The 21,090-nt window shown below is 40.4% G+C and overlaps 1 protein-coding gene across 6 annotated transcripts in view; it reads left to right on the top strand.

Annotated features, from left to right (window-relative positions):
* ATXN10 (ataxin 10) overlaps nt 1–21,090 on the top strand; it is a 174,567-nt gene that overhangs the window by 25,799 nt on the left and 127,678 nt on the right. For 2 of the 6 annotated variants that reach the window (XM_035273323.3, XM_035273310.3), the window contains 3 exons: nt 221–317; nt 2,173–2,331; nt 20,983–21,063. In XM_035273323.3, coding sequence (XP_035129214.1) covers nt 221–317; nt 2,173–2,331; nt 20,983–21,063 — 337 coding nt within the window. The remainder of the gene's footprint in view (nt 1–220; nt 318–2,172; nt 2,332–20,982; nt 21,064–21,090) is intronic. The other 4 variants (XM_035273342.3, XM_035273329.3, XM_035273336.3 and 1 more) reach the window with 2 other exon arrangements.

The following is a 21,090-nucleotide window of genomic DNA, read 5'->3' as shown; positions in this document are numbered from 1 at the left end:
CTGGGATTACAGGTGTGAACCATGGCGCCCGGCCATGGCATATTCATGTTATTTCCAAAGTGACGTTGTGGAGAGAGACCTCAATTTTTAAAATAAACAAAAAAGAAGCAAGCAGAAACTTTCTGTTTAATAACATAGAGAATATTTCTTAAGATGTATTTATTTATTCATTGTGTTTAATCATTTATCTTTTTTTTTTTTAACTTTTGTATATTCTTAGCTTTTCGCTGTGGCCTGCAGTTTTTAGGCAACATTGCTTCACGGAATGAAGATTCCCAGTCTATTGTTTGGGTGCATGCTTTCCCAGAACTGTTTCTGTGAGTATATTGATAAGAATTTTTCTGACTTGTGGGAAGACTGTGGTTATGTTTTTCCATTTTATATAAAGTTCAAAAATAGGAAAAACTAACCCACTGTAATAGAGTTCAGGACAGTAGTTGTTCCTGGTGGGTGGGTACGAGCTAAGAGAGGGCATTAGGGAAACACCTGGGTCCTGGAAGTGTTAGTCTACATCTTGACCTTGGTGGTGGTTACATGGATGTGTACGTATCTGAAGTTTGTTCATTGGGCTGTATGTACACTTAAGATTTGAGCCCTTGAGCCCTTGATTGTATGTCAGTTTAATTTTAAGAAAATAAAAGTCTTGGATAAAGTAAGTAATATTGTTAAGGACACTAAAATTTATGAGAAACAGTAAACATAAAACATCAAAGTGTGGGCAGTGAATTAAAATTCTTTATATATTGAATACCTATATGCTCAGCACAATGCTGTATGTTTGGAAGATAGGGAGAATTGTAAGATTTGGATAAACAATCAGTTTATCAATGTAAGAAGTGGGTAACCAGTTCGTTTATCAGTGTCAGATGTGGATAATCAGTCCATTTATCTGGATTGGATCGAGACCCTCCTGGCTAACATGGTGAAACCCTGTCTCTACTAAAAATACAAAAAATTAGCCGGGTGTGGTGGTCTGCACCTGTAACCCCAGCTAGTTGGGAGGATGAGGCAGGAGAATCCATTGAACCCAGGAGGTGGAGGTTGTAGTGAGCTGAGATCATGCCACTGTACTCCAACCTGGGCGACAGAGAGAGACTCTCAAAAAAACAAACAAAACTATTTTGGACAGCTAATATCTGCCGGGTTTCAGGATAGATGACTGGAATATGATGGTAACTCAGATATTCATTACTCCTGAAGATTTCATTCTTTGGTTGGGGAAATAAAGGAATAGGTACGTAGGTTGTGATGTAAGAACTAAGGTAGTGAGGGTAAATCCAGGGTGTAATAGAAAAGCAAGGGAGAGGCTTAGGTGTAGGACAGTCGGAGGAGCCTTACATGTTGCTGTTAGATAATCTCGTTTGATCATCACAAAAACCTATGAAATGGAGGAGGTTTGTGACTGTATTTCACTTTTTATATCAGAAGACATGTTAAGAGAGGTTCTTTGCCTTCACTCTATGCATTTATGGGACAGATGTAACCAAATTTGAATTCCAGTTTTGTCAGCTGCTGGCTTTGTGCTATTGGGCAAGTGAAGCTAACAGATTCTTTATCTGAAATATATGAATAATACCCCCTTCAGAAGAGTATTATGAAGTTTAAATGGAAACAAAGTTCTGCCATCTTGTATAACCCATGATATAATTGACAATCGCTGTGTCAGTGACCTTCCCCAGGTCACCTGGCTGATAGTCAGAGGAGCTAGGAGATACAGCGAGGCTCCGGACTCCAAATTCTGTTTGTCACCCCACTGTACCATCTCTCCTGTAGATATCTTGCTCCTAAGGACTATTAAAGCAGTGCCAGCAGTCATGGAGGTATTATTTTTTACCTGTTGATTTTTTTCTTCCTAACAAGAATGGACATTTTAGTGTTTTATAAATGTAACCATTTTAATCTTTTTCTCTAATGGTAAGTTATTTGCTTTTTGCCTTCTGAGTTCTAAGTCAACTTCAACTTTAATATTTTGGATACTTTTTATTGTGACTAAGTTTATATTTACTATTTTTACATTAAATAACCTACTTATTTTAAAGTGGTATAATTCTTCCGTAAATCCTTAGAAGTATTAGTATGTAGTGAATTTGCTAATGGAATCATTGTTATTTTTGTGTTTTATTTTGTCATGTTACTCAATTGGGCTAACAGTCTCATTTCCTTGTTTGGAAGGTCTTGCTTAAATCATCCAGACAAAAAAATTGTTGCCTACTCTTCAATGATTTTGTTTACATCCCTTAATCATGAAAGAATGAAAGAACTGGAGGAAAACCTCAATATTGCAATTGATGTCATAGATGCTTACCAAAGACATCCTGAATCAGAATGGCCGTAAGTGTCTTGTTAGAAGTTTGATTGCTTTAGGACATCCTGACATCACTTTCCTTGTAGAGGTTTTAAGTAAAAGTTAGCATTGTGGTAATTGAACAATAAGTTAAAACTTAACATGTGTTGACAGAATTAGAAACAGTTTTGAGCAGAATTTAGAGAACTTGCAAAAGAGGTGAATGAAGTGAGGCTTGAGTTGAGCCTTCAAGGTCAGAGAGAATTCTTTAAGGGGATGAGGAGCAGGAAAAACATTCTTGGTGTATGAATAGGCGGTACGAAATGCCCAGGCACTTCTGGAGTGTACAGATCAGTCTGTTGTGGCTGCAGTAGAGAGTTCATTAGATCACAGGTTGGTGTGAGCATCTGTGCAGATGAGATAGTCACTGCCATTTAAATTGCTCCCCCCCATACATAATACACTGCACCCCTCATACATAATGTATTATTTCTCTCTGATTGCTTTCAAGATGTTTCGTTGTCTTTTCAGAGGTTAATTATGGTATTGGCGTAGATTTTTTTGGGTTTACTCTTTGGGGTTGCCTCAACTTCTTCAATCAGTAGGTTTATGTCTTTTGCCAAATTGGGGAAGTTTTAGTTGTTATTTATTTGAATATTTTTTTCAGGCCCTTGTTCTCTCTACACTTCTTCTGGGACTCCATGTTTTAGGTCCACACACAGTCCACGGCAGGGCCAGGGCTGTGGCTCAACTGTTGGGATAGTGAAAATTATACAAGATACAACAATCCACTTTTAGGTTTAGACAGTTTGTTACTTATATAGACAGGAAAGAAGAAGCCAAAGGGGCTAGCTCCTCCCGATTCTTGTCCCAGACACCACAAGGACGTGGATGATTAGGATGTGAATTGTGAGATACTCCATTCTTGAGGAGCCCTTCTTGACTGCTTAAAGATGCTTTATATGCTGAAAGGGGCAGGGCAGAAAGCTCTGTACCTCATTAGCGCAAACTCATCAGAACCTGTCTCACGACAGCCTCCCCTAGGAGACAGAAGAGCAAAAAGGAGACAGCTCCAGAAGCCTCAGGCCTCCCGTCTGGTGTTCCAGGAGGATTACAAGGTATTCATGCAAGACTCAGATTAGCCTCTGTTCAGGCTCTGGCATGCATGGTATATATGGATATGGCCAGGGTCACCAGGGCTCTATGTGGAGCTGTTCCCCTGTACTCTGAACATACACGTGTTAGACTTCTGTTGTGTTGCAAGTCCCTGAGGCTCTGTTCAGTGTTTTGTTTTTTTTCTTGTCTGTTTTCTCCACCAATACCACAGTATCTTGAGTACTGTAATTTTATAGTAAAATTTGAAATCAGGAAGTGTGAGTCTTTCAACTTTGTTTTTTTCAGTTTTTTTTTTTTTTGTCCCGGATCCCTTGTGTTTCCATATTAATTTTAGGATCAACTTTTCAATTCGTTAAAAAAAAAAAAAAACCAGCTAGAATTTTGATAAGAATTGTGTGAATCTGTAGACCGATTTGGGGGGATATTGCTGTCTTACCTCTATTAAGTGTTCCAGTCCTTGAATAGAGGATAGTCATCTATTTATTTAGGCCTTGTAAATTTTCTTCAGTTATGGTTTGTAGTTTTAGTCTGTAAGTATTGCATGTATTTAGTTCAGTTTATTCTAAGTGTTTCATTCTTCTTGATGCTATTGCAAATGGAATTGTTTTCTTTCATTTTTGGATTATTCATTGTTAATGTGTAGAAATGCCACTGATTTTTGTCTATTAATCTTGTATTCTGCAGTCTTTCTCGCTCAACTTATTTATAGTTTAGTATTTGTGTGTGTGTGTGTGTGTGATTCTTAGGATTTTCTCTGTACAGGACCATGCCATCTGCAAGGAGATAATACTTTTTTCTTTCCGGCTGGGTTACTTTTTCTTTCTTTTCCTTGCCTAGTTGCCCTGACTGGAAATTCCAATACAGTGTTGAATAGAATTGCTGAGAGCAGACATCTGTGTTTAATTTAAGAGTTTAGTGGGGCCAGGCGCGGTGGCTCACGCCCGTAATCCCAGCACTCTGGGAGGCCGAGGCGGGTGGATCACGAGGTCAAGAGATCGAGACCATCCTGGTCAACATGGTGAAACCCCGTCTCTACTAAAAATACAAAAAATTAGCTGGGTATGGTGGCGCGTGCCTGTAATCCCAGCTACTTAGGAGGCTGAGGCAGGAGAATTGCCTGAACCCAGGAGGCGGAGGTTGCGGTGAGCCGAGATCGCACCATTGCACTCCAGCCTGGGTAACAAGAGCAAAACTCCGTCTCAAAAAAAAAAGAGTTTAGTGGGGAAGTGTTCAGTTTTTCAGTGTGTTACTGCCTGTGGGGTTTTCATAGAAACCCTTGTTCAGGATGAGAAACTTTTTTTCTACTTGTACTGATTTTCTTTTACTTGTTGAATGTTTTTATTAGGAAAGTCTATTTTATCAAATGTATTTTGTGTCTGTTGACATGCTCATTTGACTTTGTCTTTTAGTCTCTTACTATTTTGTCCAACAGTTATTTTTATACTTTAAATCAACTTTGCATTCCTGAAATAAATCCTGCTTGTTCATAGTGTATAATCCTTTTTATATGTTGCTAGATTCGGTTAATATTTTGTTGGGGATTTTTGCATTTGTATTCATAAGGCATATTGGTTTGTAGTTTTTTTTTTTTCTGATTTTCTGATTTTGGTATCAGGTAAATACTGACTTTACATGATGAGGTTTTGTTTTGTTTTGCTTTTGCAAGATTGTGAAGGATTGGTATTCACCTTTAAATATGTGGTAGAGTTCATTAAACACCATCTGGTGTGGGGCTTTCTACATGGAAAGAGTTTTGGTTACTAATTCCATCTCTACTTGTTACAGGTCTCTTCAGATTGTTGTCTTCTTGGGTCAGTTTTGGTAGTTTGTTTGTTTCTAGAAATTTGTCCGTTTGGTGTAGGCCAGGGGTCCTCCAGCCCCGGACCTGTGGACTGGCACCTGTCCGTGGCCTATTAGGAATAGGCCCACACAGCACAAGGTGAGCAGCAGTCAAACGAACATTTCCGCAGGGCTCCACCTCTTGTCAGGTCATCAGCCACGTTTGATTCTCATAGGAGCACAAACCCTATTGTGAACTGTGCATTTGAGGAATCTAGGTCACACACTCCTTATGAGAATCGATTATAACCAACGCCTGATGATCTGAGGTGGAACAGTTTCATCCTGAAACCATCTCCCACCCCTGTCTGTAGAAAAATTGTCTTTCATGAAACCAGTCCCTGGTGCCGAAAAGGTTGGGGACCACTGGTCTAGGGTATCTCATTTGTTGGCACAAATTGTTCATAGTAGAAAACTCTCAGGCAGTTTTTTATTTAGGTTGATAGGAATGTCCCCTCTTCATTCCTGGTTTTAGTAATTTCAGTCTTTTCTGTTTTCTTCTTCGCTATAGCTAAAGGTTCGTTAGGGTTTTTGCTCTTTGCAGAGAATGAACTTTTGGTTTTGTTGATTTTCTTTACTAGTTTTATATTCTCTATTTCATTTATTTTGTCTTTAATCTTTATTATATTTTTTCTACTTGCTTTGGGTTTGGTTTGCTCTTCTTTTTCTCGTTTCTTAAGGTGGGAGGTTAGGTTATTCATATGAGATCTTCTGTCTTTTTTACATAGACATGAACATCTACACATTTCCTGGTAGGAACTGCTGTAGCATCCCATAATTTAGTATTCTATAAATTTTGATGTTTGTGCTTTTATTTTTATTTATTTCAAATTATAGTCCAATTTCCCTTATGACCCATTGGTTATTTGGGAGTTTGTTTAATTTCCACATGTTTGTATATTTCTTAAATTTCCTTTTGTTACGGATTTCTGATTTTATTCCATGTGGCCAGAGAACACAGTTTATATGATTTCATTCTTTTTGAGATTACTGAGGCTTGTTTTATGGCCTGACAGATGGTCTATCATAGAGAATGTTTCATGTACACTTGAGAAGAGCTCGTATGCTGCTGGTTTTGGTGGCATGCTCTGTAGATACCTATTAGGTCTGGTTGGCTAGTTGGTTGGTTGTGTTGTTTAAATCTTGTTTCCTTGCTGATCTTCTGTTCTAGCTGTTCTCTTCGTTATTGAAAGTGAATTATTGTCCATTTTTTTCCTTCAGTCTGTCAGGTTTTTCTTCCCCTCTTTTCAGGCTCTGTTAAGTACACACACATATAGACAGACACGTATGTTCGTTGATTGTTATGCCTTCTTGATGCATTCGGTATAAAATTTATCACAAATTTTGTTGTTGTTTTTTTAAATCTATTTTGACATATGTTTTGCACATAATGGTTAGGGTGTGATTAGGGCACAGATTTCTCCAGGGAGTAATCCCGGAGCTGCATGTAATCCCACTTGCATTCATAGGTGAGGTGTGAGCTTTTTCAGTTTTGGTTTATTTCAGGGTAATCTTTTATCATTCTGTTGAAATTATACCTAATTTTAAGATTATTTATTTTTCTGATTATTCACTTGTATTTCAGTTATAATTTGCAAACAAACAGAAGTTGGTACATTAATATGCTGTGTTTGACTTAGAAAACTTCTCCCTTTGTATGTGACTATAACATGACAGGATCAGCCATTAGAGTCTGCTTGCTTATAGACATTTTCTGAAGCTGAGTTCTGTTTTATTTGTTTAGTACCTTGTGTCTGTATTTTAATCATCTGCAGTTATTTATTTAGCAGCTTGGAATAAAGGGCAAAAGGTCATAAAGGGCAAAATATAAAATCTCTTAATAGCTTAAGTTAAAGTTATCAGAGTCCACTGGAAGGAATTAAGAAAGGAACAAAGGATGGATGTAGTGGCCAAAAGATCACTTCTGCAGCATACCTTGATTTTGTAGTGAGAGGAACTCTGCGTTTTGTAGCAAACAGTGAGATCACAGAATATCCAGAGGCTTCAGACAAAATTGTTGTTTTTGCTGTTAAATGTAACCTCATCCCTGGAAATTGGAGAAAACGCACTTTCTGCCTTTTCTCTCCCCTGCATTTTATGCGCTATGTGGCAAATAGTACAAAACTACATGGTCTTAGATTTCATGGTTCCGTTGTGTTTTCTTTCCTTCCTTTGCTTGTTTCTTAGAAAAGGGCAAATGTGATTCCACTAACTTTGGGTTTTTTAATTTGAGTATACTAGAGACACAGGAAAGTGTAGGCGAGAAAGTCTTTGGCACTACTTGGTTTGTATTATTGGGTTCATGTCTTTCTAAAAATGTCTGTTCTTTTGTTTGTAGGTGTGAAAGATGTTTTCATGCTCTTAGATAACCCTGGATGAATCCAAGGGTTCTATTTTGAGTTCATCTAAATCTGAAAGCCCAGTAAATGTGCAGTAGTAGGTTAGGTCAGTCGGTGCAGAATTACACAGTAGAGGAAGAGGCAGGACTGCCTCATGCTGATCCTGTGATGTGTTGGTTGCTTTGTGTCATCTCATTTTCACATTGCTGCCATCCTGCGAATTGTGTTTTACCACTGTGTGCATAGGAAGGTTAAACAGAGTAAACCAGCTTGACCAAGGTCACATGACTAGCACATAGCAGAGATGGGATTGCAAGCGATGCTGAACTCATCGGCCTGTTCCTTTTTTAGTAATACCATGTCATGTGTTATGAAAATTATCAGTTTTCAGAGAGGAGTCTGCATTTCAAAGGTGAGGCATGAACTCTTTCCGTTTTAGCCTCTTTTGGCATAAACTTTTTTTTTTTGAGATAGAGTCTCACTTTGTTGCCTAGGCTGGATTGCAGTGGTACGATCTCAGCTCACTGCAACCTCCACCTCCCGGGTTCAAGTGCTTCTCCCGTCTCAGCCCTCCCAGTAGCCAGGACTACAGGCACACCACCATGCCTGGCTAATTTTTTATATTTTTAGTAGAGTTGAGTTTTCATCATGTTGGCCAGGCTGATCTTCAACTCCTGACCTCAGGTGATCTGCCCACATTGGCCTCCCAAAGTGCTGGAATTATAGGCGTAAGCCACTGACCCCAGCCTAAACTTTTATTAATCCATTGAACTTTTACTCAGTTTCGCTACAAAAATGAAGTTTTAACTGTGAGCAAAGCCTTCTTTTTTGTTAATATTTGGGTTATCTAGTTGATTTATTTCGTATGCGCTAGGAATGTCTCTTGCCTTATGCATATGCATTTTATTATCAGCTTAAGTATAAAGATATTAGGAAGATGACATAATTGTCCATCCTCTTGCAGTCTGAATCTGTTGCCCCTCTTTTGTTCGCTCACAACAGCCATGCATTCCACTTGGATGGCACTTAGCACATTTAATTGTCCATTAGACTGTGAGCTCCCTGTGGCGGAGGATTTAGTGTTGTTTGTTATTAGATCCTTAGCAAGATAAATCTGGTATGTGATAAGTATTATTTTAGTCATGATTCTTCTGAATCTAAGTGACAGAAGTCCACTTCAGATGGTTTATGCACATAAAGGAATTTATTGGCTTATACAACCGAACAATCCTAGGGTCACTGGATGAAGGCACAGTGAATCCCGGGGGCTGAAAGATGTCATATCTGTCTCATCTTTGTCTCGTTTGTCTCCCGTGCTGGCTTTGTTGTAAGGCAGGTTTCCTGCTTCCTGTGTTGGCTCCTGTTCTTGCCTGCTCAGGGTTGGCATGGCCTCCAGCTGGTCCTCAGACCACTCTTCTCCATTATTACTGGTTCTCTGGGTGATCTCACCTCATACCACAGCTTTAAATACCTCTTCTGAATTGATGATTTCCACATTTATGTCTCTGGCCTTGACCTCTTGCTGAGGCTCCAGATTTACATTACAGCCTTCTATTATGTGCTCCTAATTGGCATCTGAAACGTGTCAAGGCTGCATCCAAACATTTGATTTCCCCCGTGCATAAAACCTGCCATTGCCCCACCAGTGTTTATCGTTTAGAAACTGGCATCACCATTTACCCATTTGCTGAGGGCTGGAACCTGAGTCCTGATTTTCTTTCATGCTCACCCACTTATACTCATGAGCCTCATCTTCAGAATGTGTTCCACATGCACCTCCTGCACACCTCTTCTGCCATAGACATGCTTCATTGCCACTGCCAGAACTTTCTCACTCATCTTTCTGTCTCTCCTCTTGCCCTCTGAATTATCACACAGTAGACAGAGTGACCTTTTAAAAATTACTGTAACTCTTGTCACTTCTTGCTTAAATAAACTGTCCAGTGCCTTCTTGTTGCAACCTAGAAGCAAATCCAGCACTTGTCGTGTCCTGGCTTCTGACTGACGACCTCATCTTATTCTTACTACTTTTACGCCTGCTCATTAGTTCCACTTGGTCTTACTGTTATACTTTGAACACCCCAAGTTTGTTCTGTCCTGAATCTTTACACCCGTTATCTTTCTGCATGGAACCTTCTTAGATCTTTGTGTGGCTAGCTCTTTTAGGTCTCTGCTGAAATATCTGTCACTTCTACTGAGAGACCTTCCCAGCACTTTATGTTCAGTAGTGTTTCCTCTAAGCCTGTATCTTTTTACTTTTATTCATTTGTTTAATTAGACTTAAGTACTACTGAACATTATACAAATCTTAGTTGCTTTCTTGTTTATTGTTTGTTGCTAGAATGTAGAAGTAGCCCCGTAAGGCCCTGGAGTTTGTCCTGGTCATCACTTGATGCAAATCACCTAGAACATGTGCTAACAAACTATGGCTCATGGTCTAAATCCAGCCCACTGCTGCTTTTTGTAAATAAAGTTTTATTGGAACACAGCCAAGCTTGTTTAGATACTGTCTATGGCTGCCTTTATGCCACAGTGGCAGAGCTGAGTAGTTGTGATGGAGACTGTTTGGCCTGCAAAGCCTGTTTACTAACTGCCCTTTACGGAAAAGTTTGCCAGCCTCTTCCATAGAATGGTGTTTGCTGGTAGTAGTTGTTGAATAAGTCTAGTGATTGGTGGCATCGTTGTCTTTCGGTCACTTCAGGCTTATCTGGTTCTCTGTGACTTTGGTGAGAGACCCCCCCCCCCCCAGACAGGGTTCATATCATTGTTTTCTAGAATTCTATACAGGCTTCTTCATTTAATATCAGTAATCTATTTCTGAAAATCATCGACATTCAGTGCAAAAAAGTGACTGAGAGTCGATTTCCTTTTTAAAAATGGGGACATTATAAAATGTTACATGTCTACCCCAAACCCCAATCAATGTCATTTTTTTTTGAGACGGAGTTTCGCTCTTGTTACCCAGGCTGGAGTGCAATGGCGTGATCTTGGCTCACCGCAACCTCTGCCTCCTGGGTTCAGGCAATTCTCCTGCCTCAGCCTCCCGAGTAGCTGGGATTACAGGCACGTGCCACCATGCCCAGCTAATTTTTTTGTATTTTTAGTAGAGATGGTGTTTTGACCAGGATGGTCTCGATCTCCTTACCTTGTGATCCACCCGCCTCGGCCTCCCAAAGTGCTGGGATTACGGGCGTGAGCCACCGCGCCCGGCAGTGTCTTAAAATAGAATCAAACTAGAATGCTGTTCAGCAATAAAAAGGAACAACTCTTGGTACAAACTGTAACTTGGGAAAATCTCATGGTAATTACAGCAGAGTGGAAAAAAAAGAAAGCCAGTCAATCCCCAAAGGTTAAATAATGTATCATTCCATTACATGACATTCCTGAAATGACAAAATTATAGAAATGGAGAACAGATTAGTGGTGGTCAGGGATTGAGGAAGGATGCTTCACTGATAGGTGGGTGTACCTATAAAGCGCTATGTGGGATCTGGAGGTGCTGAACTGTTCTGGATCCTACCTGTGAGAGGGGGACTGTGAACTCACCATGATTGAATCACATAGAGCTAAAGACACGCACACAGCTACTCATGAGTAAAGGCACAAGGTAACCTGGGAAACCTGTGTAAGATGTGCACGTGGTGTCACTGCCAGCATCTGGGTTGTCAAATGCTATAGTTTTACAGGGTCTCCACTGGGGAAAACTGGGTAAAGGGTACACAGAATCTCTCTTGTGTTTTATAAACTGCATGTCCATCTACAGTTATCTCAAAATAAAAAGGTTTAATTAAAAAAGAAAAACCCAAACTTGGTGAAGCACGTGTATATGTAACGGATTATCATGTTAGGATGTACACTGCTTAAAATATTTCTTTCTGATTGCCATACAGTTAGTATAATTGTCAGCAAACAGTTGGCTTTGTATGTGGGAACATGGAGTCTCTCTTTTTTTTTTTTGAGACAGAGTGTCGCTCTTGTTACCCAGGCTGGAGTGCAATGGCGCGATCTCGGCTCACCACAACCTCCGCCTCCTGGGTTCAGGCAATTCTCCTGCCTCAGCGTCCAGAGTAGCCGGGATTACAGGCGTGCACCACCATGCCCAGCTAATTTTTTGTATTTTTAGTAGAGATGGGGTTTCACCATGTTGACCAGGATGGTCTCGATCTCTTGACCTCGTGATCCACCTGCCTCGGCCTCCCAAAGTGCTGGGATTACAGGCGTGAGTCACTGCGCCCGGCCAAACGGAGTCTCTTAATGCCACCATCATGAAGGAAGTGCTTCGTAAATGTCTGTACACAGTTCTGACTTTTTACCAACTGTGTGTAGAATGCAACTTGTGATTTTATGTATATATGCACACCTTTTTGTGAAATGTTGTGTCGAGTACTTTTGAATATTAAAGTTTTTTCTATAAACATTGACTGGCAAGTGTATTCAGAAGTTTGGGAATTAGAAACAAAGACGTGATAACCGGATGGACATATATGAGGTGTGCAAGGGGCCCTTTTTGGGTCGCATTGTCACCCCTGGGGCAGTGCTGTTTGTTGGGGTGTGCAGTCACATGTTCTCTGGGGGCTCAGGCTGTCAGGTTTGGGCTCATTCTTGAAGGAAGAGGAATTCTTGTTATCCAAAGAAAGAAAAAAAGGGGATGCTGAACAGGGGAAATTGTGGCAGATATCCGCAGGAACTGTCAGTGTTTGGTGAATGCATGTCCTTTTCGTCATCTGCTGCTGCTTCAGGAGGCAAATATTGTTTAATATCTCCATTTTTGCTGGAGTTGAATCCTGATGCGTTATTACTGGAAGCAGGAGAAATGGAATACGTCGATACTGAAGGGTAGACAGCTTTGCCAGTGAGTGTTGGACTGAGACTCAAGCCCAGCTCTTTCTGAGACTAGAATTTGTGCTGTTGCTTTACACCCACTGCCTCCCTTAGAGGACAGCATTACAGGAAGGGTGGCTGGGATGTGCATGTGTGTAATGGCATTTCTGCCAGTGCCTAGCACATGTAGATTCAGAAATCTATTTATGTATTTTTCAGATTATAACTCATTTATTTTCCAGTAGAGGAAGCATCGCCATTGAATCGGTGGACTGATATTTGTCTAATTTAATGCTACTCACATTTAACCCATTGGAAATGTTACTTAACTGTCTAGCAGGAGAAAGGAGGTTATTTTCTAGAGCAGCTTTGTAAGCTCTGTCCAAATTGCGATGTTAAGCAACTGTGGGTTAGATCTCCCAGACCTCGTAACAAAGGAGAGTGGCATTTATTTTACATAGTCCACTTAAATGAAAACTTTATGAGGCATAAAACCGTTTGCCAGGCTTTTGAACCGAATGACATCTGCTCTACTCATGTTGTGAGTATAGTGTCGCCATTGTATGCATGTATGGATATGGATGATAGATGCTTCATTAAAAAGAAATTTCCCTGAAACCCCCTGCCTTTAGGACGGTCTGTGTTTACCAGTAACGAGTTGGCCTTTCATTATCTGTTGGCATGTGCTCCTCAGTGCCCACACAGGTGACCTTTACTATCTTCTATTTTGTATACCAGCATTGTAATGCAGATGCTGATTCATCTGTCTACAACTGTTCACTTACTTTAAAATCATTAATAAATGAGAAAGATTGAGAGAAAGAGTTGGGAGGGGAGAGACCTTCATGCGTTTTGTTTTTTAGTAAATGTGGAGAATGACGTAAAGTATAGTTAGTGCTTTGGCATCAGCAATGCGATTTGTGAATGTTAGCTTTTCTGTAATGACATTTAAATGATGAATTTCAAGATTAAACTGAGGAGTTCTACCCCTGACATTACTGGGATGGGTCAACTCTGACACTGGAGGCAGAAAGTAGCAACAGAATAAGCAGATCTCCTGCGGAAAGCCTGTTACTCTTTTACAGGCTTTCTGCATGTTTTCTACACACGTTTACTGCAGATTCTGTTGCAGAACTTCATGCTGCCTTCATGTAAATAAAATGTCAGCCAGCAGCCAGCCAGAGGCTGAAGTGAAGTTACAAAGGTCAAACTCCTGTGCAAACATGATTGGTTGCAAAAAGCAACCAGTTGGAGGCCACGGTGGAGTTCCAAAGTTATGTACAAGCAAAGACACCACCCACAGTCAGTCTGATTGGTTGTAGACAGAAACCAATTCAGAGGATGGAATGAAGTTACAGAGTTGCAAAGGAAGCCTCTGCCTGTCAATCAGTCCGATTTGCTGGGGACAGCCAGTTTCCCATCTGCCTGCAGAAAAAGGTCAAAAGGGAATGTTTTTCCATTTGTTTGTGTCCTCTCTTATTTCCTTAAGCTTTTGTTTGGAGTTCTCCTTGAAAACATTCCATGCTCATGGATAGGTAGAATTAATGTCATGAAAATGGCCATACCGCCCAAAGTAATTTATAGATTCATTGCTATCTCATCAAACTACCATTGACTTCCTTCGCAGAATTGGAAAAAACTTTAAATTTCATAGGGAACCCAAAAAGAGCCCATGTAGCTAAGACAATCCTAGGCAAAAAGAACAAAGCTGGTGTCATCGTGTTTCCTGACTTCAAACTACACTACAAGGCTACAGGAACCAAAGTAGCGTAGTACTGGTACCAAGAGAGATACGTAGGCCAACGGAACAGAACAGAGGCCTCAGAAATAATTCCACACATCTATAGCAATCTGATCTTTGACAAACCTGATGCAAACAAGCCATGGGGAAAGGATTCCCTGTTTAAAAAATGGTGTTGGGAAAACTGGCTAGCCATATGCTGAAAGGTGAAACTGGATCCCTTCCTTATACGTTATACAAAAATTAACTCAAGATGGATTAAAGACTTAAACATAAGCACTAAAACCATACAAACCCTAGAAGAAAACCTAGGCAATACCATATAGGACACAGTCACGGGCAAAGACTTCATGACTAAAACACCAAAAGCAATGGCAACAAAAGCCAAAACTGACAAATGGGATCTAATTAAACTAAAGAGCTTCTGCACAGCAACAGAAACTATCATCAGAGTCAACAGGCAGCCTGCAGAATGGGAGAAAGTTTTTGCAATCTATCCATCTGACAAAGCTAATATCCAGAATCTACAAAGAACTAAACAAATTCACAAGAAAAAAACCGAACCCATTAAAAAGTGAGCAAAAGATATGAGCAGATACTTCTCAGAAGAAGACATGCAGCCAACAGACATGAAAAAATGCTCAACATCACTGTTCATTAGAGAAATGCAAATCAAAACTACAATGAGATACCATCTCATACCAGTTAGAATGGTGTTCATTAAAAAGTAAACAACAGATGCTGGAGAGGATGTGGAGAAATAGGAATGCTTTTACACTGTTGGTGGGATTGTAAATTAGTTCAACCATTGTGGAAGATAGTGTGGCGATTCCTCAGTGATCTAAAACAAGAAATAGCATTTGACTCAGCAATCCTATTACTGGGTATATACCTATAAATTACTGTAAAGATGCATGCACACACATGTTTATTGTGGCACTATTCACAGTACAAAGACTAGGAACCAACCCAGATGCCCATCAATAATAAGACTGGATAAAGAGTATGTGGCACATATACACCATGGAATAATATGCAGCCATAAAAAAGGATGAGTTAGTTTCCTTTGCAGGGACGTGGATGAAGCTGGAAACCATCATTCTCAGCAAACTAACCGAAGAACAGAAAACCAAACACCACATGTTCTCACTCATAAATAGGAGTTGAACAATGAAAACACATGGACACAGGGAAGGGAACATCATACACCTGCCCAGGGCCTGGTGGGGAGGGATAGCATTAGGAGAAATATCTAATGTAGATGATGGGTTGATGGGTGCAGCAAACCACCATGGCACATGTATACCTGTGTAACAAACCTACATGTTCTGCACATGTACCCCAGAAGTTTAAAAAAAAAAAAGGTCGAAGGGAGTAGCCTCTGGGGTTTTCCTTCTAATTTAGTTCTAGGAAGTTGGAGTGAAACAGCCTTAGGTTCCCTGCCTCCAGACCCTATTCTCCTGCCTCACAATTATCTGGTTTATGTTTTAAAAGATCTCTATGGCTGTAGGAGAGAGGTTGAATGTGGAGGGGTGGGGGTGGGCGAGGGAGCGGGGGAATGGAAGATGGGACACCCTTTCGGAGGCAGGCGTAGTTGTCCAGGTAAGAGGTAACAGCGGTGGCAGTGGGACAAAGAGAAATGGATTCACTCAATTTGCTATGTAGGGATGGTGGATGAGACTTGATGGTAGTTTCTGTTTGTGGAATGAGGTGGGAAAAAGAAAGGCAAAGGCAGGAGCCAGACTTTGACTTGGTTGAGTGGGGTGGGTTGGGGGAATCGAGAGCTCTGTTTTGGCCATGGTAGATTTAAGAGGTACCTGTCACGAAAGTTCTAGAACAGGAAGCACAGAGTGCCAGGGGAATGTTTGTGCAGGAGTTCACCTGGTCTGCGGGGAAGGATGCCTTCTGAGACCATGGGACCTGAGCAAAAGGTGGGAAGAGGAGCTGGGGGTCGGGGAGGGGGAGCGGCATTAGGATTGTGAGAAAAGATACTTATTTTGGCAGTGTTTAGGCTGTGATGTGATTTGTGTTTACAGCACTCTTTGCAAAGAAGTGGTGAAGGCTACGTTTTAGGGACCAGACTTTGACCTAGATTTTAGATTACCTGAAAAATTGTGTCACTGAGTTGCCTGTGATAGAGAAGTGAAGTGGATTCGTTTTTCCTTCTGTTTCACTTTATGTTGTTTGAGAAGATATATAAATTTTTAAGTTATTTTGGAGAAATTACTGAACTTTTCCTGCCCAGAAATAGCCACTGTTAAGACTAAACTTAGTTCTCCGACGTGACCGCCCCTCATCCTGGAAGCCTGAGGAGCCAGGTTCGTCTGAATGATGCTTCCACCAAGATGCAGAAATAATGTCCCTCTTTAGGAGGATGGTTATTAAATAGAACTAAGTATCAGATTACTTTGCCTGTATATATTGCTTAAATTACATACTGATTTTTTTGGTAGACGATATATGGTTCAAATACCAAAATGCACAGTTGCCCCCCAGCCCTCTACCTGGTTCCTCCGACCATATCTCCTGCTTCTCTGCACACTGTTGGGTTTTTGCTTTTCTCACTAAATAGTAGATTTTTGAGATCTTTCCATATTCTTATGTAAAGACCTTCCTCATTTGAAGACTTTCAATGTATGAATATACCAGGGTTTTAAAAATCAGTCCCTTCTTGATGGGCATTCAGAGTGTGACTAGAAAACCCTGCTGTGACTAGCCTTGGCTGCACGTGTCACATTGCTTGTGGACAAGTGTGACTGTAGGATAAGTTCACAAGTGCAACTACTGGGTCAAAAGGAATGTACTTTTATAATTTTGACAACACTTCCAGGTTGTCCCTCAGCTGTTGTGCCAGTGTCCACTCCCTGAGCCTGTAAGTGTTTTTCAGATAATATTTAATCTTAAGAAAGTGATGTAGGGACTGTTACTATTCCCATTTTACAGCTGACTTGTCCAAGACCGCATGGCTAGTAAGTGGCAAATCCACAATTCAGGTTCAGGTAAGGCTGGCTTCGTAGCGGGGCCAGTGCCATGGGTGAGTGGCCTGTGCAGTCACAGAGAGTTCTACACTTACGAGGGCCCACGCTTGCTTTAATGTTCTGCTGTCACTCTCTTGAATTTCTTAATAATTTTTTAAACAATAAACTGTTATTTTAGACCCTAAAAAAACAAACAAACAAACAAACAGAAAAAACATTGCTAACAGCGGGAGCAAGCTTTGCATTTGCCAGTTCTGCCAAGGTGTCAGCCTTGCACGGTTTAATTCTGTATTTTTCTTATGAGTTGGAGAACCTTTTCTTTTCTTTTCTTTTCTATGTCTTCTAATTTTCTTTACCTGTTTTCTATTGGGATGTTGATCTGTATCAGTGTATAGCAGTATTTTCTAGATTAGGGATATTATCCTTCATATAAAATAAAATACACATATTTTTCTGTTTTTGTATTTGGACTCTGCTTGTGGTACTTTATTTTTTATTTATTTGAGACGGAGTCTCTCTCACTCAGGCTGGAGTGCAGTGGTGCAGTCATGGCTCACTGCAGGCTCAATCTTCCAGGCTCAAGTGATGTTCCCACCTCAGCCCACTCAGAAGCTGAAATCACAGGTACATACCACCATACCCAGGTGATTTATTTTTTAGTTTGTAGAGATGGGGGTCTCACTATGTTGCCCACGCTGGTCTTAAAGTCCTGGCCTTAAGCAATCCTTCTACCTTGGCCTCCCAAAGTGCTGGGAATACAGGTGTGAGCCACTGTGTCCAGCCATCTGATACTTTTTTTTTTTTGAGATGGAGTCTCTCTGTGCCGCCACACAAATTTGTGAACTTTATTATAACATGTGATTTTTGTTGTTGTTAATTAAGCTCATCAGCCATTGTTAGTGTTAGTGTATTTTATGTGTGCCCCAAGACAATTATTCTTTTTCCAGTGTGGCCCAGGGAAGCCAGAAGATTGGCCACCCCTGATCTAGATGATCTCGGTAGTACTGCGGTAGGTTGCCGCCTTCACCTGAGTGATATTTGTAGACCTTCCCTCAGCACTTCCAAACTCTACTTTCTTTTCACCTCCATATGTCATGTTCACCAAGGCAGACCATAGGCTGGGCTGTGGAAGAGGCTCAGTAGATGTGCTAGGGACTGAAATCATAGAGTACTTTCTTTTACCCGTAAGATGATTTCTAGAAAAATTCCAAACTTTTGGAAATTAGCACATGTAGTTGATTTGTCAAAGCAGAAATCACAGGCAAATTAGAAAATACTTTTAAGTATCAAGTTTTGTGGGATAAAGGAAAAGCAGCCCAGTGTGGTGGCTCATTCCTGTAATCCCTGCACTTTGGGAGTCCGAGAAGGGAGGATGGCTTGAGGCCAGAAGTTCAAGACCAGCCAGGGCAGCATAGTAAGACACTGTCTCTACCAAAAAAATAAAAATAAAAAAAAGCTGAGTGTGGTGGCACCTGTGTGTGGTCCTGTCTACTTCGGAGACTGAGGTGGGAGAATTGTTTGAACCTAGAAGTTTGAGGGTACGGTGAGCTATGATCGTACATCTGCACTCCAGCTAGGGTGGCAGAGTGAGACCCGGTCTCTTAAACAACAACAAAAAACTAAAGCAGCGCTTAGAGGAGAGTTTGCTGCTTGGATGCTTTTTTTTCCTTTTTTTTTTTGGAGACAGTGTCTTAATCTGTTATCTGCGCTGGAGTGCAGTGGCACGATCTTGGCTCACTGCAACCTCTGCCTCCTGTGTTGAAGCGATTCTCATACATCAGCCTCCTGAGTAGCTGGGACTACAGGCATGCACCACCACGTCCAGCTATTTTTTTACGATTTTGGTAGAGATGGGGTTTCACTACGCTATGTGGCCAGGCTGGTCTCAAACTCCTGGCCTCAGGTAATCCACCCACCTCAGTCTTCCAAGTGCTGGGATTACAGGTGTGAGCCACTGTTCTTGAATGTTTCGATTAATAAAGAAAGGTCTGGGGATGGAGATAGCAAACCACCATGGCATGTGTGTACCTATGCAGCAATCCTGCAAGATCTGCACATGTACCCCAGAACTTAAAGTACAATTGAAAAAAAAAAGGTCTGAAATCAGTGACCCACAGTTCTACTGTAAGAGGATAGAAAAACAAGAGGATAGTAAGTCCTGGGTAAGAAAGAAGGAAATAAAAGAAGGAAAAGAAGGAAATAAAAGTAAGAAATCAATGAAACCTAAGACAAAAACAGTGGAAAAAATTCACAAAGGCAAAAGCGGTCTTTTCGTTAACAAAATTGATCAAGAAAAAAGAGAGCACTAATTACCAGCATTATGAAAGAATATGTAGTTACCACCTCAGTCTTCAGTAAACTCAAATCTTGGCTGAAGCAACTTTCTTTACCCGAGACACTGTGGAGACCCGTGCTTTGGAATCCTGGCTTCCTTTTGAAGCCCTAATAGTATTTTGTTGCTTATAGTTCCCCAGACACACAGCTGCTCTTTCCTTCTTGCTGTTTTTCTAAGTTCTTTCTTTCCTTTTCTAGGAGTGCTGTTCTCTTTTCCTTCTCCTAGGGATTGACAAAGCAGCTCCTCCAGCCTCTTTGATCTTCTCACCCCCTGTCCATCGCCCCCTCTCGCCCCCAGACTGTTGGTTAGATATATTTGTTTCTATTATATCATTCTTAGTGTGTGTCTGCCAGCATTTAACATGTTCTTCTGTAAATTATCTGTCTAAAAATGGGTATTTATTATTTGGAAGTATGACTTGTGATTTGGAATATTGTGTTTTTGATGTTCCTATGGGAAAATGCTTTGAATTTTAAGTACCTGACTTATGAATGAGCTTTAAGATCTCAATTTAGTTTGTGTATCCGGCTTGGAACGCACGGATTTCTGTTGGCCTGCACAGATTGATAGGAATACGGTTTGAGAATTTCAAGTATCATCCATTATTGTTAGGAATGTTTTACATCAGAGTGTTGATCAGCTATTGTAAATGCTGTAGAGGAAATAGAGCATGTATTTGGATTTTACTTTTATGTTAAGTGACAGTGTATTGCAGTAGTTAAGGTGCTTCATTTGGTTATAACCCTGAATATAGTTTTATTGTGTTTTACTTGTTAACAAGCGGTTCAACTATGTGTCAGTGTGTTTCATGCTTACAATTTTTATTACTATAACCTGGTTATAAGCGGTATCTTCCTTCGTTCTTCAGTCTTTCCCTCAGATGTCCTCTGGTAAATACAATTCAGAATTAATTAATAATACTGTTCAGTCTCCTTAGTTGTCACAGGGGTACTTTGAAGAACTATGCCTATAATCTTTGCCTTGGGCTTTCCATAAGTTGATCTCTAAGTTTAGATGAGTGCATAGCTTGACAATGAGAGTGTTTTCTTGGTAACTCGAGAATTCTTAAAGGTGAATAATCAAGCCAGTATTCATCACTGTGTTGTTGGCACGTGTTTAAAGGGAAGTCTGACAAGTCTTTCTCTAGTTCATTATAGCAGTTAGCTTCTGAGTAAAACAATTTAGTATGCTTTTTGTTTATACTTGATCTTGTTGCTAAGTGAAGAATTTTTCTTTCTCAACTTAGATAAAAGCTATAGTAGCCCCGTCTTCTAGTTGAGTCAATTTAAATGATTTCAATAAAGCTTTCAGAAGAAAAATTGGAGAAAAATATTTTTAAGATTTATTTTCCTTTTAGCTGCTAATAGATTAATAATATGTGAACCTTTTAAAATATTTACGATTACAGCATATCAAAAATCCACAGAAAAGAGATGCTTCTGTGTGTAAGCTGTGCTTATAAAGTGGATAAGGGCCCGTTGGTCTTACCGCGTTCCTAGTAACCAGACTCTCCTCCTCTTTTTCCCTAGGTTCTTGATTATTACAGACCTCTTTCTGAAGAGCTCGGAGCTGGTACAAGCCATGTTTCCCAAACTGAACAATCAAGAAAGGTAATCCCCCAGCCAGCGTGGTTTTGA

Source organism: Callithrix jacchus, chromosome 1 (genome assembly GCF_049354715.1).
Source record: "Callithrix jacchus isolate 240 chromosome 1, calJac240_pri, whole genome shotgun sequence".
Lineage (NCBI taxonomy): Eukaryota > Metazoa > Chordata > Mammalia > Primates > Cebidae > Callithrix > Callithrix jacchus.
This window is presented reverse-complemented; position numbering and strand designations above follow the sequence as displayed.